Genomic DNA, 15,485 nt, shown 5'->3' on the forward strand with positions numbered 1-15,485 from the left:
CACCTAGTTTATAAAAATGTAGGCCACTGTGTGTTTCTTTGGGAATGAATGGCTGTGGGACCATGAAGGACAAAAACCTCAGTCAACATCCATGAGTTTTAATTTTTTTATCAAAACTTCTTTAATTCTTCTTTCTATTGTGCATTAAGTGTTGATTTCACTATCCATATCTGAAATTTTCTTAATGGTCCATGTAAAGATTTTTTCACATTGTATACATTTCAAAGCAAAATTGTCAGCTTGTAGTTTGAGCTGACACCTGTATTTGTGTTCTCCTTTCCAGCCAACAAAATACTTCCTGCACATTTTGAGATCGTCGTTAACTTTTTTGCAAACACACCTAATTCACATTCTCAGACTAGAAAATCATTTGAATTTACTTATTCCTCATTCACTTCTATATATAATCTTCATTGTATCTATGGTTACTGTTTTTTTTGCCTTTTTAATCTGCTTTATTAACTTCACAATATGTAAGGAGCATCTTTCCATGCAACTGATAAATTCTGCTAACAAAAGAATTACAGACTGAGTCAAGAACACAAGTTGCAATTAGAAGCTGACACAGGAAGAGATCCACATGAAAGAAGCACCCTCAAAATTTTACAACCGTACATCACAAACATTAAGTTTTTGAAGCGGGGGGGTCCCTGTATTATTTTCAGAGAAAACCAGGATTCAGGGCATAAGGCAAAACTCATCATGATGGTCATGGTGAGGGGGTCAGTGCTAACTGCCCGCTGAGTGTGGCTTAGCTGCCTTTCCCTCAACTTCTCCATGAGCTGTCTCACATCCTCCCCAAACCTTTCCCTGTTCTCCTCTCTCATCCTTGCCTGGGGCTCTCCGACCCTGTGCATCAGGTCCCATCTATAGTGCACGATGGGCTGCCTAATGCGGAAGCGCCTGCGATTTCCTCGAGGCGCAGAGTATTCAGCTTCAAGAGGCAGGACCACAGGCTGCACCCTTTTCTTAGCACCCTGCGGCTTTTCTTCCTTTTCCTCCTTGCCCTGATGGTCATTTTCCATGTTGAAATTTTTTTCCTCCTTGTTCTTTGGACTCCATTATTCCTGGGCCTATCTTTGCCTTCTCCCGGGGGGCGATGCTCACTACCAGGTGCGCTGTGAAGCTGGACTCCTGGGACCTGCTCCTCCTGCTCCTGCTGTCCGCGCTGTCGGGACCCGCGCTCTGCGCCAGCAGCTGCGAGACCGGGAACAGGTGCCTGGCCGGGATGGCGGGCTGGAGGGAGTGAGATGGTTACTGTTTTATTCTACTTGGGCAGTCTATGATGCCTTGATTACTTTGACTTCCATACGTCTCTTTGTTCCCTTCAGTAAAAGAATGATAGGTATATGAATGTTCTACTACATCTGTTTAATGCAAAATTTTTCCAGTTTTCCCTTAGTGTTTTTTTAAAAATATTATTTATTTTATATGTGCGGGTGTTTGGCCTGCTTGAATGTCTATGCGCCATGTGTGTATAGTGACCTTAAAGGCCAGAAGAGTGTGTTGGATGGTGCCTGGAACTGGAGTTAAGGGTTGTTATGAATTGTCACATTGGGAACTAAACATGTGTCCTCTGTAAGCACAGGTAAGCTCTCAAGCACTAACTCATCTTTGAAGCCCCCACCTTTCCTTTCTTTGACATTGCCACCACAAGAACATAGCCCACTGTAATGACTAGGCATATGCACCATTAAAAAATGTGTATACATAACATCTCTTATTAAAAGGTGAAAGAGGTAGACAGTAAACTATCCATGTGTGTTTCTAGAAAGTATGTTTAGTATCTATGGGCATATAAGAATCTCCATTTTTTTCTACTAAAAGAAAGGGCAGTGTTTTTATTGAACTCAATCTATCTAAAGTTCTGGACAAATGCAAATAGGAAAACATGACCCCCCCCAAAAAAAAACAGTTAAAATAACATCAAGCAGTAAGTTAAAAAATATTTTTCCTTTTCGATATTGAAATGAACACAGAAGCAAGCAGTCAGAGAGCAAAGTTCTCAGAGGGAATAAACAGAATCAAATGCCAAGGCAATGACAAATACTGATAAGTCCTGTCCTTGGCAAATAATTGTTTAAAAATGTGGCAAAAAAGTCAGGCACAAGTTCAGGTTTGCTTCAATGAACTCAGAGAGGTCACATACTTCTTGGTAGATATGACAATAATAATTCAGCCCTGTTTAATATTTCCATAAAATGTATTAATTATAAAGCAGATATTGAAGTAAGCCAAGTTTTAAAAAGTTACATATATTTGATAATAAATAGGAAATAATTTTTGTAATGCAGAAAAGACTATTTTAGTGTAGATTGGTTTGAGTCATGAAGGAAGATAAATAAGAAAAACAAGCTAACAGCCATGTCCATTAGGACCAAAGAATATAATCATTTTAAGGGGCATTGTCTAAGAACTTGACTTTTCCTCAGCACTTTACTCTTTTCTGTAGAATTGACATCTTAATTTTGTTTTAAACTGTTTATAAGTAATTGAATGTGTACACTTTACTGTGTTATACCTTTCTTTTAAAAATTTATTCTATTTATTGTATTTGATGGCACTGATATGTACAATGTGTGGTATGCAGTGTGTGTTACATGGTGTGTAATGCATGGGGCAAATGAGTGTGTGTGTGTGTGTGCACGTTTGCTGGGGGGCAACTATTTGGAGTGAATTCTCTCCTGTCACCTTTATGCAAGTTCTGGGGTTCAAACTCAGATCATAATTCCATAATTTGTTATTCTTAGGTTATTTTTGCCTTTTTAAAGTGATAAGATAATTCACTCTTACATATTATTTAAAATCTGAGCTAAAGTGTCAAATGATATAAACATTCAAACACATATTGTCTATGAGAATCCTGTTTGTCAGGAGGTAGATGTTCTATACTTTGAGAGGACTGTGACGTGCAGAGGAGTGTATACATTGTACCCTATACATAAAATTTTATGTTTTATTATCTGAACAATATATTGCCTGAGTAAACTGGAAGTACAATACATGTCACTTCTGAAAACACAAAAATGACAGAAGCATTTGGTTGCATAGGGAGTCACCCAAGTTTCCTTTGCAATATTGGGACACTCATCTTTGGTATACAGGCCTAGCAATTTGCCAGGCTTTTCTATGAAGCAGACATTTTGAAAATCTATCCTACCTTTTCTCAGAAAAGCTCCACTATCTTTTTACTTTGTGTCCTACTTATCCAGTTTGGATGGAATACTGTCATTAGCCTAGGCAAGGGCAGTTTTTTACACAAAAGGATAGTTTTGTCACCATTAAAGAAAACTCCATTTTAGTGGGAGGAGCTGCTTGTTTGTCCTAGCCACCCAGAACCAAAATAATCACACAGAAATTGTATTAATTAAATCTCTGCTTGGCCCATCAGCTGTAACTTCTTATTGGCTTACTCTTGCATATCTAATTCAACCCTTTTCTATTAATCTGTGTATTGCCACGTGGCTGTGGCTTACCAGGTAAAGTTTTGGCAAGTCTGACTCTGGTGGCAGCTCCATGGCATCCCTCTGACTCTGCCCTTCTTTCTCCTAGCATTTTGTTTATTTTTCCTGCCTGCCTAAGTTCTGTCTTGCTATAGGTCCAAAGCAGTTTTTTTATTCATTAATGGTAATCATAGTACACAGAGGGGACTCCCACATCAATCCATATAGAGTTTTTTTTATGCCCATCATCCTTTTATGAAGTAGATTGGTGTCTCCAGGAGAAGACACTTCTAACTGTCCTGAAAATCCTTAGGTTCTTAAACATTTTAAATACCATGTCTGTAGGTCTCTGAAGCATTAGAAGATCATATATCTATCAAAATATAGCTGTTTAACCTTGAAAACATACCAAATATTACAAGTGTGATTATTACAGATGACTTATTACTAACTTGAATTTCTTAATTATACAATATATTTTTAAAATGAATGAGTTACATATGCACAATACCCCCAAACAAATGTAGAAACATACATACAGTATAACAAAATAACTTTAAATTTGCATCAATATACAAAATACATACCAATGTAAAATATTTGATGTTAATACTTGTCTTTTTATCCCATATTATGTATCACTGCTAAATGATGACAAACATCTATAACCCACTGAATGAGAACAAAAGCCACTCACCCCACCTCTTATGAATGTTGGCCTTGTGTTCTCTAGACTACTTCCTGTTGTCTGTGGGTTACAGGCTCTCCAGGGTTCTCTAAAACAATAGTCAAGTCTTGGGAATACTAGTTGTAATATTTGTTGTCCAGTCTCAGAACTGTTCCCGTGTAGAAGTATCAGTATATATGTCATTTGTCTTGTATTTTTTCCTGATTTATTTTTGGTTGTCTGTAGTCAAGATTTTCAGACAATCTCCCTCATTCAAGCCTGATCTCTATTAACCTTGAAGGAATCCACAGCCTTTGGTGTCCTGTGGAAACAAAAGCATAACATCTCTCCCAACAAAATACATTTTCTGAATTTCATTTTAAAGTTAAGAAATTCCTAAGGTATCTAGGCTGATTTAATTCAGCAGTTCCTTTTACAATCCTGTGTCTCTCAGTAGCTTGCATTTACTCATTAACACTCAAAAATTGAAAGTCTACACTACACTATACAGGATCCAGACTTCTGTCTTTATGCAGCTTTTCTCCTTTATACTACTTTCTTTCTTCCTTTTTTCTTTTTTTTCTTTCTTTCTTTTTTTTTTTTTTTTTAGTTTTTTCAAGACAAGGTTTCTCTGTAGCTTTGGTGCCTGTCCTGAAACTAGAACTTGTAGACCAGGCTGGCCTCAAACTCAGAGATCTGTCTGCCTCCTGCCTCTGCCTCCTGAGTGCTGGGATTAAAGATGTACACCACCACCACCTGGCTACTTTGCTTTGTTTGTAAGACTTTATTTTTTAGTTATTTTTATTATATATTTATTTATTTATTAAAAATTTCCTCCTCCCATCCCCCCTTTCCCTCCCACTCCCCCCATTTTCCCTCCCCCTTTTTAACTTCTGTTTCCTATGATTGTCTATACCTATTTTCTTTTCTTTCTTAATAATACCTTACATTCTTAAACACACTGTAACATCTTTAGAATTTTTTTTATCTGCACAGGCCTTTACTGCATGTCTTTAGTCTCTTCTGACTGTGAACCCAACCTTAGCTGTGCAGCTTCGTGCTGGTGGCTGACTCTACCCTGCTAATGAGTTGCAATCAACTGGGAGGTGCTTCTAAGTAGGAGTTGCATGCAACTACCCCAGTTCTAGAAAGTTGATGCTCAGCTATGGCAGCTACTTTTACTTAGCTCACTGTTTCTGCTTAATGTGGCAGTTGCAGTATGACAGAACCTCTTAAGGAAGAAACACATATTTTTTTCTTTCTTTTTTCAGCTTTCTCAGGACCTATGTGGAAATTTGTACTCCATATTCAGTGTCAAATGTAGCAGGCTTTCTAGAACTGCTAGCCCTCAAATAATGACATGGAGACTTATTATTAATTATAAATTCTTGGCCTTATTGTATGCATTTCCAACCATCTCTTATAACTTATATTACCCTGTTTTTCATCTACATTTTGCTTTGGGACATTTTACTGTTCTTTCATTCTATATATCCTACTTCCTTCTTTCCTCCATGTTTGACTGACTGGTTGACCCAGAGTACATCTGCCTCTTTTTCCCAATTCTGTCCTTTATTGCTTAGATTACTCCTCCTACTTATTCTTTATGCCTGCCAGCCCTGCCTATCTCTCTGTTGCCTAGTTATTGGCAGTTTGGCTTTTTATTAGGCAAATCGGGTGCTTTAGGCAGGCAAAAGAACACATATTTACATAGTTAAATAAATGTAACATACCTTTACATGGTTAATGTAATATTCCACAACATTCTGTCACACAGTTTGTCTCAGAAATGGAAAATGTAATTAATGCAGTGATCAAGGGGGTAGACTGTAACCCATTTCGTAGAATAACAATCTGTAAGTTCATTATGATTTGAATTACTAAATATTGAGGAATAACGGAAACTCTATCCTAACACAGAAAAGCAGCTGCTGCACTTAACACAAATAATGGAATTTTAAATTGTTAGTGGATGTTAAAACTAGTGAATTATGTATAGGAAAGAGACTGTGTGATCTATAGATGTCCACACAAATGTCCTATGATTAAAATGGAGTAATACCATGATACTAAGAGAACTGGAAGATACACATGGACCACATAACCAAAGTCCACTTCACCAATAGTGGGACAAATGGGCATCATGTATTTGGGCACATTGGGAAGGCATTATTTCCATAGCATTTCCACTCTATGTAATGAGAACCTTAACATGATGGGACTTGTATTGAGAGGTATTTTGAATAGCTGCCATTCTTAGAAAAATTTAAATAAAATTTTTATGAATGTGTGTATATGTGTCTGCAACTTGAGTGTTGATGCCAAAGGAGGCTAGACGCAGGTGTTAGATCCTCTGGAAATGGAGTTACAGGTGGCTCTGAACCACCTGATGTGTGTTCTTGGAAGAGCAGCAAGTGCTCTTATCAAATAAACCATCTCTCAGCCCCATCATGTTCTCTGAAAATGGTCAAAAATCCCCCACTTCACAAAAAATAAAACCAAGAAACTGGTCCTTATACTAAGAAGCTAAAGATAATAACCTACACAATGTCAGAAATTGAAATTGGTCCTAGAATAATAATTTAAAAAAAACTGTAAAGGAGCCTTTTTGATGGCTCAGTGGATAAAAGTCAATTACTGCCAAGGTTGTAAACCTGAATCAGATCCCCAGATCACATGTGGTGGAAGGAGAGAACTGATTCCTGTGCAATTTCCTTTGACCTACACATATATGTTTTATAATACATTTTAAATACTCTCTCACACACAAACACACACACACACACACACACACATATGTAGCACACCACTCCCGTCTGTGCTCTATGGACCACCATACAGTTCGTGAACCAGGCAAGAGGCTGGGCATTGAAAAACACAAAGACTCACAGACAGAAACAGAAATTATCCTTGGAACAGAAATGCCCCAAGAATGCCCCTTTATTGTTTCCAGGGGTAGCTTATAAAGGGATAGCCATGCCTCAGCCAAACCCATCAGCAATCACTCCCCTGCCATCAGGAACTCCTGAGTATCTTGTGCTCAGAGCAGGTGCAAGATGTCTGAGAGCAGAGGAAAACAAGCTGTTTAAAAGAAATTCAGAATCTTGGGGTTCACCTCTTAACACACACACACGCATAGCAAATAAAATTGTAGTTATTTTTCAAAAACCTATAAAGAAAATTTTAGGACAATGGGCATAATTGGAATATAAAAAGCAAATCATGCATTTGGTATTAAAGCAATGTTAAATCTCAGAGATTAATGATCAGTGTGTTGGTTATATAAAAAATAAAAAAGCCAAACAACACTGGTGACAAAAAAAAAAACAATTTTTAAAAACTCTTCATGAAAGTTCCATGTTCACAAAGTTATTTGTGGAAGATTGTCTTATGTAAACAGGCAGAGAGAGAAGCAAGCAGCTAGATACTGAATATATGCATCTGCTAAAAGCAACAGGAATTTTAGCTTTCAATGTGTTGCGTGGGGGGAGATTCTTTAGCAGGCTTCTGTGTGCAAGGACTACTACAATATTAGTGTTTACATGGTTACTATTATTGTAATCGGACCAATATTGTCAATTCCTTTTGACCTATAAGCCCTTCTTAAATCTTGCCATTCCAAAAGAGTTAGATATACTGAGTCCACTTGTTAATTTTTTTCTTTCAACTTCATGCCCCTGAGGTCATTCAAGGTAGGGGCTTGTGGCTTGTTGTTTTGGAGTAGCTTCCAAAGGAATAAAGAATTTGTATTTTGGACTTGGAATATGTGGTAATGATGCATTGAGATGATGGAATATCTTGTAATTAAACATGAAGAAAGACTTCACACGTGCAAAATTAAAAATAATACTCATATATACATCATACTTTCATGATATAATAAGTAATATGAACTCAGATGCATTAGAGTCTATTTATTATGTTAACTGCAGAGAAAATCACCTCCAGGGACCCCTGAGTAGAAATCTCCAACAAATTAGTAATGTATTAAAGAATCTCAAAATGGTGGCAATCGCAAAATGGAGAGGGACAAAGATATTTGTTTACTGTGTGATCCACAAGGGAACACTGGAGGCTGGCTATCCCTTTGATAATGGTGTTCTAGCAACAGAGACATTTTTCCAGAGGAAAAGCAGCTCTGATGATGTGTTTTACAATATAACACATGAACCTATGCTACAAGAAGCTCTAAAATGGAAAGTTGGGACAGTTACTTAGAGAGCAGTATGTTGCCATGAAAGCATAAGGATCTGAATTCACATCCTCAGAACCCAAGTATAGCTGGATGAGTCTGAAATCCTAGCATTCCCAGAGACAGATGGGAAGCAAAGCTAGAAGAAACCTGGGAATGCCACAAACTAGTTAGCCTCAGAATGAAGCAGCAAAAGGAAGGATCCCTATCTCAATCAAGTGACACGTAAGGAACAATACCTGAAGTTATCCTCTGACCTTCACATGTATATTTGTATAAATGGGAGTATTCCTTTGCATGCATGCATATTTGTGTGCTAACACACATATGATGCCCCCATGCACACACATACAAATACATTCATGCATGCACACACATACACATACATTCATGCATGCACACCTACCACACATGCATGTACAAACACATAAACATATGCTCATGTACACATACACATGTGCACATACATGCATATACATACATACATGCAACCAAAGATAATGAAAAGGCATTAGTATAAAAGCCACATGAATATTCTAGATGAAATAACAGCCAGTACTTGGTATTTTGGCATCCCTTGCTAGAATTCCAGTGGTTTTATTGCTATTTGATGAGGATGCTAGGGTCTAATGTACATTCCTCTAGCCAAACAACAAGTGCTACTAAGTATTACCTCTAGCTTCTCTACAATTTTTCACTAGAAAAAACTCCAATAATACTTACAGAAACAGTATAGAAATTAACAAGGGCAAATTAAAGCAAATTCTTTTGTAAATACATTCAGAAGATTCAGGTTTAGATTTTACACAGAGACAGATACTTGAGAAGGGGCAAATTGACTTTACCAATTATGACATATATGACCTTAGACAGGTGTTTGACTCCTCTGTACTTTTAAAGTTGGGCTAACAGTACTCATGTCACAGGGATTTATGAGAATTGAATAATACACTGATGTGGCAAGTTTTCCTGAGTGATGTTTAAAATATGTGAAGAGTATTAGAGGTGAATGTTTATTATTTATTATCTGTAATTTCCCATGATATCCAGGTTATCAGGATAATCTATTATCTAAATGAGATCAGATATGCATCTTCCAATGTAGAATCAGTTCTTTAGGAACTTTTAAACTTTACTTACGTGTTGTCACTCAAAAAACACTGTAGGGGTAGTCTCAGCCAATCACCTTGCTTGTAGGGCGGGGTCCCTTGAGGATTTTTTTTTTACTAATAAATATTGCTGATGTTCCCCCCCTTCCCTTCTGCTTTCCTGTTCTCCGCGGGAATCTCGGGTTCTGTAAGTCTTTTCCTAATTAAAGCTGATATTTTATTATAATTTCTATCTACCTTCATTTACGCCACTACATTTGGCACTTGATTAAGTGATTGTATTTGTGCAGCTTATTTCAAAATGTAATGTATAATTGGGAAATATAGGTTAATAGATAATCATCTATAATAGTCAAGCTTGTAGTCATGTTAGATTTTCTAGATGTACAGAGATGTATTTCAGATAGGTATTTTTAAACCTTTCAGAGACAGTAAAGTATGGTATTTAAACTGTTTTAACAATTTAGGCCTTATCATGACAATAAGACACATCTGCTCCTGGCAGCACCAATTATTTCAAGAGGAAGATGGATATTGAAGAGGCTCCTTATAAAGTTTGCTAACCATTTGGGCAAGAAAATGCTCTTGCCTGGATTGCTTAACTGGACATACAGAACCCTTAGAGAAATGGCTGCTGAATTTATCTAATGGTGAGATGGCCCTTCAGGGTTTCTGCTTCCTAAAAAAGTATGCCTGACATTCTGCAGGAAACAGAAGAAAGTGACTACCAATATAGATGAAACTGTCTTTGAAATTTCATGCTTCAAGGAAACATCTGCTAGATACTATGGGCCTGTAGGCTGAAGATGAATGCCCCAATGGTACAGAAGAACTTTGGGTGACTGTCCAGGCAGCAAGATGTCTCTATCAATTCTAGAGTTTTGGAAGTTGCTTTAGAATAAGAAAAAAAGCCATGTAAAGATGAAAAATACAGAGAGAGTCTGGATACTGTATGTTATTGTGCTGTCTCTGAATTGTTTGACTACTGAAGAAGAAGTACAGCTGCTAAAAGACATTTGATTATAAATATTGCTGTATTAACCCAGCCTATATATTTTCAAAATACCTTGACTTCAAAATTTTAGTCAAAAGGTATGCTAGTTTGGAGATGAGGTTTTGCTTTTGTTTCCACAGAAAACGAGAGGCGGAGGATTCATTCTGGGTTTAAAAAAAAAAGGTTTGATCAAGAAAAAAACCTTGAGTTCACCTTCTAATTTAGCTTCTTTAGGATCACAAATTAAAGACTCAGTGACCTTTATTTATGGCTAGAAACCAATTATGAGTGAGTACATCCCATGTTCATCTTTTGGGGTCTGGGTTACCTCACTCAGGATAGTGTTTTCTATTTCCATCCATTTGCATGCAAAATACGAGAAGTCATTGTTTTTTACCGCAGAGTAGTACTCTAATGTGTATATATTCCACACATTCTTCATCCATTCTTCCATTGAAGGACATCTAGGTTGTTTCCAGTTTCTGGCTATTACAAATAATGCTGCTATGAACATAGTTGAACAAATGCTTTTGTCATATGATAGGGCATCTCTTGGGTATATTCCCAAGAGTGGTATTGCTGGGTCCAGAGATAGGTTAATCCCGAATTTCCTGAGAAATCGCCACACTGATTTCCAAAGTGGTTGCACAAGTTTGCATTCCCACCAGCAATGGATGAGGGTACCCCTTCCTCCACAACCTCTCCAGCAAAGGGGTGCACCCACCCACAGAGACAGTGGGGCTGATCTATTGAGAGCTCATCAAGGCCAGCTGGTCTGTGACTGAAAAAGCAAGGGATAAAACCGGACTCTCTGAACATGGCAGACAATAAGGGCTGATGAGAAGCCAAGGACAAAGGCATGGGGTTTTGATCCTACTTCATGTTCTGGCTTTGTGGGAGCCTAACCAGTTTGGATGTTCACCTTCCTAGACCTGGATGGAGTGGGGAGGACCTTGGATTTTCCACGGGGCAGGGAACCCTGACTGCTCTTCCTACTGGAGAGGGAGGAGGAGAAAAGTGGGGGGAGGGGGAAAGGGGCGGGAGGAGGGGGAGGGACATGGGAGGCTGGGAGGAGGCAGATTTTTTTTCAATAAAAAAATAAAAGTGAATGTGCTATCAAAAAAAAAGAAAGAAAGAAAAAGAAAAACCCCTTGAAAAAATCTCTAGTGGGAGTGGATGGCCCAGATGATGCAATGTTTCAGAGCACCTCTGTTGCAGTTTCCTCTGAGTTCTACATAGTACAGGCTCCAGACTATTAGCTAAGATGATCCAGCCTCACAGAATATTCCAGTCAGTACTTGACCATAATCCTAATTTTTTTGGGGCCCCCATAAGATTATCAGTGCCACCAATCAGAAGGAAGTAGCCTAGAAAATTATGCCCATATTCCTCAAAGATGGATTATGGATGTTTGTTTTTGTTTAGGTTGTTAGTTACAAGTTGTTCTGGATAATCATCAGAAAAATAGCTAGGCACAGGTGATTAGATACAAGTTCTTTTTTAGAAAATAAAAAAGAGAAAATGCTGTGGGGATAATACTTTTTTATACTGTAAAGATTTGTCACTAATATTGGTTAATAAAATGCTGATTGGCCAACAGCCAGACAGGAAGTATAAGTTAAATAGGGCAACCAGATTAAGAGAATTCTGGGAAGAGGAAATGCAGATATGCCGTCACCAGCCAGACATAGAGGAAGCAAGATGAGAATGCCTCACTGAGAAAACGTAAGCCAGGTGGCTAAACATAGGCAAGAATTATGGTTAATTTAAGTTGTAAGAGTTAGTTAATAATAAACTTGAGCTAATGTTCCAATTATCTTATAATTGATATAGGCTTCTATGTGTTCATTTAAGACTGAATGACTGCAGAATGAGACGGGACAGAAATTTCTATTTACAATCGATTTTCCATGTTTTTTTTTTTCTTGGCTTGGTATTGGTTGAACACAGTTCAACTGGACAGCACCCAATAGGCTGTCCCTAGGAATTAGAGGCACATTGAGAATCCTGGGGAAAGGTACTTTTCATTAGACTTTGTTTCCTGTAACTCTTTTTCCAGCACCAGGAAGAGGATCATCTCCTAAGACTTCTTCATGTATGTATTATTTGCTCGGCTATGGTAAAGCAGAATCTTTGTTTCATTAATTCAACCGTAGAGAGTAAGGTGGCATGAAGAGCATGGATTTCCTGATAAGTGCAAATTGGGTGGATACTGAGTGTGATAGAGTGCGTTTATTTACCTTGTACAGAGTTATATTCCCTGTGATTGAGATGTCATTAAGGACCATCAGCCAAAAGTTCCCCCAGAGCTATGTTGCTGCTCTGTGTGTATAGAGTGTCCGTACTACAAGATAGTTACTGTTTTAGAGATCTGCTTTATAGTATGCTCACCCACCTACTTTGCAATTATGCACTGTGGTCTTAAAATGATTGAGAGAGCAGACATTCTGTCATACATTTGTACAAAAACACAAGCAATGCAAAATGGTTCATAGTTATACACTCTTGCTCGACAATGAGACTGGCATGTTTCCATGCCTCATTTGGGTGTGAAAGAAGGAGACATGACAGTGTCGGCAGCTTAATAAAAGTGTAACATCCTGTTTTCTTTAGGACTGATGGCTGATAATGGATTTATTTTGATACTGTGATCCTGGGAACAGAAGTTATTGTTTAAACAATGTTGTACTAACAAAGGGACACTGTTCATGTGGCTACCACTTGTGCACATTTCTCATTTAGGTTCAAAGTGCTCAAGAGGAGATTGTGACATGATTCAGTATTGGGTCACACAATTTTTGTTGAATCAAAGAAACAGGTTGCTTTGTCTTTTTTCCTCTATGGACATGTTTAAAATGCATCTGAAAGGATATAGATTTATTTGTTGTTTTTCTTTAGGTTGCTTTCTTAATTAAAATTCTCTGTCTCCCCAGGTCTCTGTGAATCTACAGTGCCCCCAGGAAGTGTTTCTCTTCTTGGGACACGAGGGAAATCTTAGAACGCAAAGACCCCAAGAAAGAAGCCTGGAAAAACAGCTTTAGTTGGCTCAGTGAGACAGACATTTAGAAAAAACACAGCAGATATCTTCATGTTCTTAAAGGCAGCAGCCTTCAAGTGACTTCAAAGGGCTTCATTCAGGTTTCATTTGCTTGAAAAGTTTTGTTTTAACCACATTTTCCTTAGCTTCACGTTAGAGCCTAACAAACTCTGAGGCTAGCTTTAATATCACCAAAGACTAAGCATAGTTATTTTCACTGACTTTTTCAGTAGAAATCAAACTAACCAAATCTTCTCCTATGACATTTATTTTTCAAGATCAGTCAGAATAAAAACTTCCTAGATAATTTTATATTTAAGGTACTGGTTAAGTTGTTCCTTTTCAAGTGATGCACACACACAGACACACACACGTGTGTGTATGTGATATATCTATCTATCTATCTATCTATCTATCTATCTATATATATATATATATATATAGAGAGAGAGAGAGAGAGAGAGACTGTGCAGTGAATATGTACTTTTATGTATATACTTAGTTACATGTGTAGGGCCAGGTGTACACATACAGATGAACATATTATGGAGATCACAAGTCAGTACTTAATGTCGTCCACTAGAATGTTCCACCTTAGGTTTTATAATGGAGTCTCTTCAATGAATTTGTCAGTTGTTCATTTGGTTAGAGTGACAGGATGCTATGCTGTAGTGATCCTGCTCTCTGGGTCCTCCCAGTGTTGGGGTTACAGACTGGTGCAGAGAAGTCCAGGTTTTCAGTCGGTTGCTCAGAATTCAAATTGATGTCCTCAAGTTAGAAATCAAACACATTACCGACTAAATCACCTCTACAGCTGTGCCCGACAGTTTATATCAACTTGACACAGGCTAGGGTCATTTGGGGGAGAAGGAACCTCAAGTGAGAAAATGTCGCAAGGTTATGGTCTATCCTTTGGTGTACTTTTTTATTGAATATTAATATGAAAGGGCCCAGATTACTATGGGTGGGCCCTTCCCTGGCCAGGCAGTCCAGGGTTCTGTAAAAAAGCAGGTAGTGCAAGCCACAAGAGCAAAAGCAGGAAGCAGTATTCCTCCTTAGCCACTGCATCTGCTCCTGTATCCAGACTGTTGCCATAAATTTCTGCCCTGACTTCCATCAGTGATAAATTGTGATATAAAATTGTGAGCTAAGTAACACCCTTCCCCTCTAAGCTGATTTTGGTTTTCCCTCTGCTACTCTAAGTTGATTTTGGTTCTGGTATTTTATCACAGCAATAGAAATGATGATTAAGACCTATAGTAAAATTTATTTTCTTTTTTTATGTATGACTTGTTACAGTTCAGTCAATAGTTTAATTGAAAACTGTTTGATATTTTTGGAAAGGCAGCAGTAAGACATTTAAAGAAAAACATCTGGAAACCATCAGAAGAACATGGGAGAACCTGGGAAGAGGGTTGCAACTCGTGGGGTGACATGCTTTTCGAAAATTAAGGTATGGATTGTTTAGATATATGTGCATGACAGTTTTTTAAAGCAAGTATTGAAAAATCCTTGTAACATTGCTCAGCTTATTTGAAATTTTCCAACATAAAAGGTTTTTTGCCTAATATATTGTTAATTTATTTCCTTAAAGAAGTTGGTTTTATAATTGTGCATGTCTAGCCAGAATTATTCATTTAAGAAAATTTATGAGAATAAGTTAGAGAAGAGGTTCTCAACCTGTGGGTCACAACCCCTTTGGGGGTTGAAGAATTATTCACAGGGGGGCACCTAAGACCATTGTAAAACACAGATATTTACATTAAAATTCATAACAGTAGGAAAATTACAGTTAGGAAGTAGCACATGAAATAATTTTATGTTTAGAGTCAACAGAATATGAGGATCTGTATTAAAGGTGTACCATTAGGAAGATTGAAAGAAAAAGTATTTGATCCTACTTCATGTTCTGGCTTGGTGGGAGCCTAGCCAGTTTGGACGTTCACCTTCCTAGACATGGACGGAGGGGGGAGGACCTTGGACTTTCCACAGGGCAGGGAACCATGACTGCTCTTTGGATAGGAGAGGGAGGGTGAGAGGAGT

The 15,485-nt window shown here is 37.8% G+C and overlaps 1 protein-coding gene and 1 pseudogene across 3 annotated transcripts in view; one reads left to right on the forward strand and one right to left on the reverse strand.

Annotated features, from left to right (window-relative positions):
• Positions 1-678: 678 nt before the first annotated feature.
• Positions 679-1,242, reverse strand: LOC126497215 (protein BEX2-like; annotated as a pseudogene).
• Positions 1,243-12,379: 11,137 nt separating this feature from the next.
• LOC126497315 (solute carrier organic anion transporter family member 1A4-like) overlaps positions 12,380-15,485 on the forward strand; it is a 41,801-nt gene continuing 38,695 nt past the window's right edge. The window contains exons 1-3 of one of the 3 annotated variants that reach the window (XM_050135274.1): positions 12,387-12,500; positions 13,339-13,543; positions 14,787-14,895. In XM_050135274.1, coding sequence (XP_049991231.1) covers positions 14,836-14,895 — 60 coding nt within the window. In that variant the 5' untranslated portion in view covers positions 12,387-12,500; positions 13,339-13,543; positions 14,787-14,835. Of the gene's footprint in view, positions 12,501-13,338; positions 13,544-14,786; positions 14,896-15,485 lie in introns of all 3 variants that reach the window. The other 2 variants (XM_050135275.1, XM_050135276.1) reach the window with 2 other exon arrangements.

The sequence above is a fragment of the Alexandromys fortis genome, unplaced genomic scaffold, assembly GCF_014885135.2.
Source record: "Alexandromys fortis isolate MF-2015 unplaced genomic scaffold, M_Fortis_MF-2015_v1.1 scaffold_21, whole genome shotgun sequence".
NCBI classification, from domain to species: domain Eukaryota; kingdom Metazoa; phylum Chordata; class Mammalia; order Rodentia; family Cricetidae; genus Alexandromys; species Alexandromys fortis.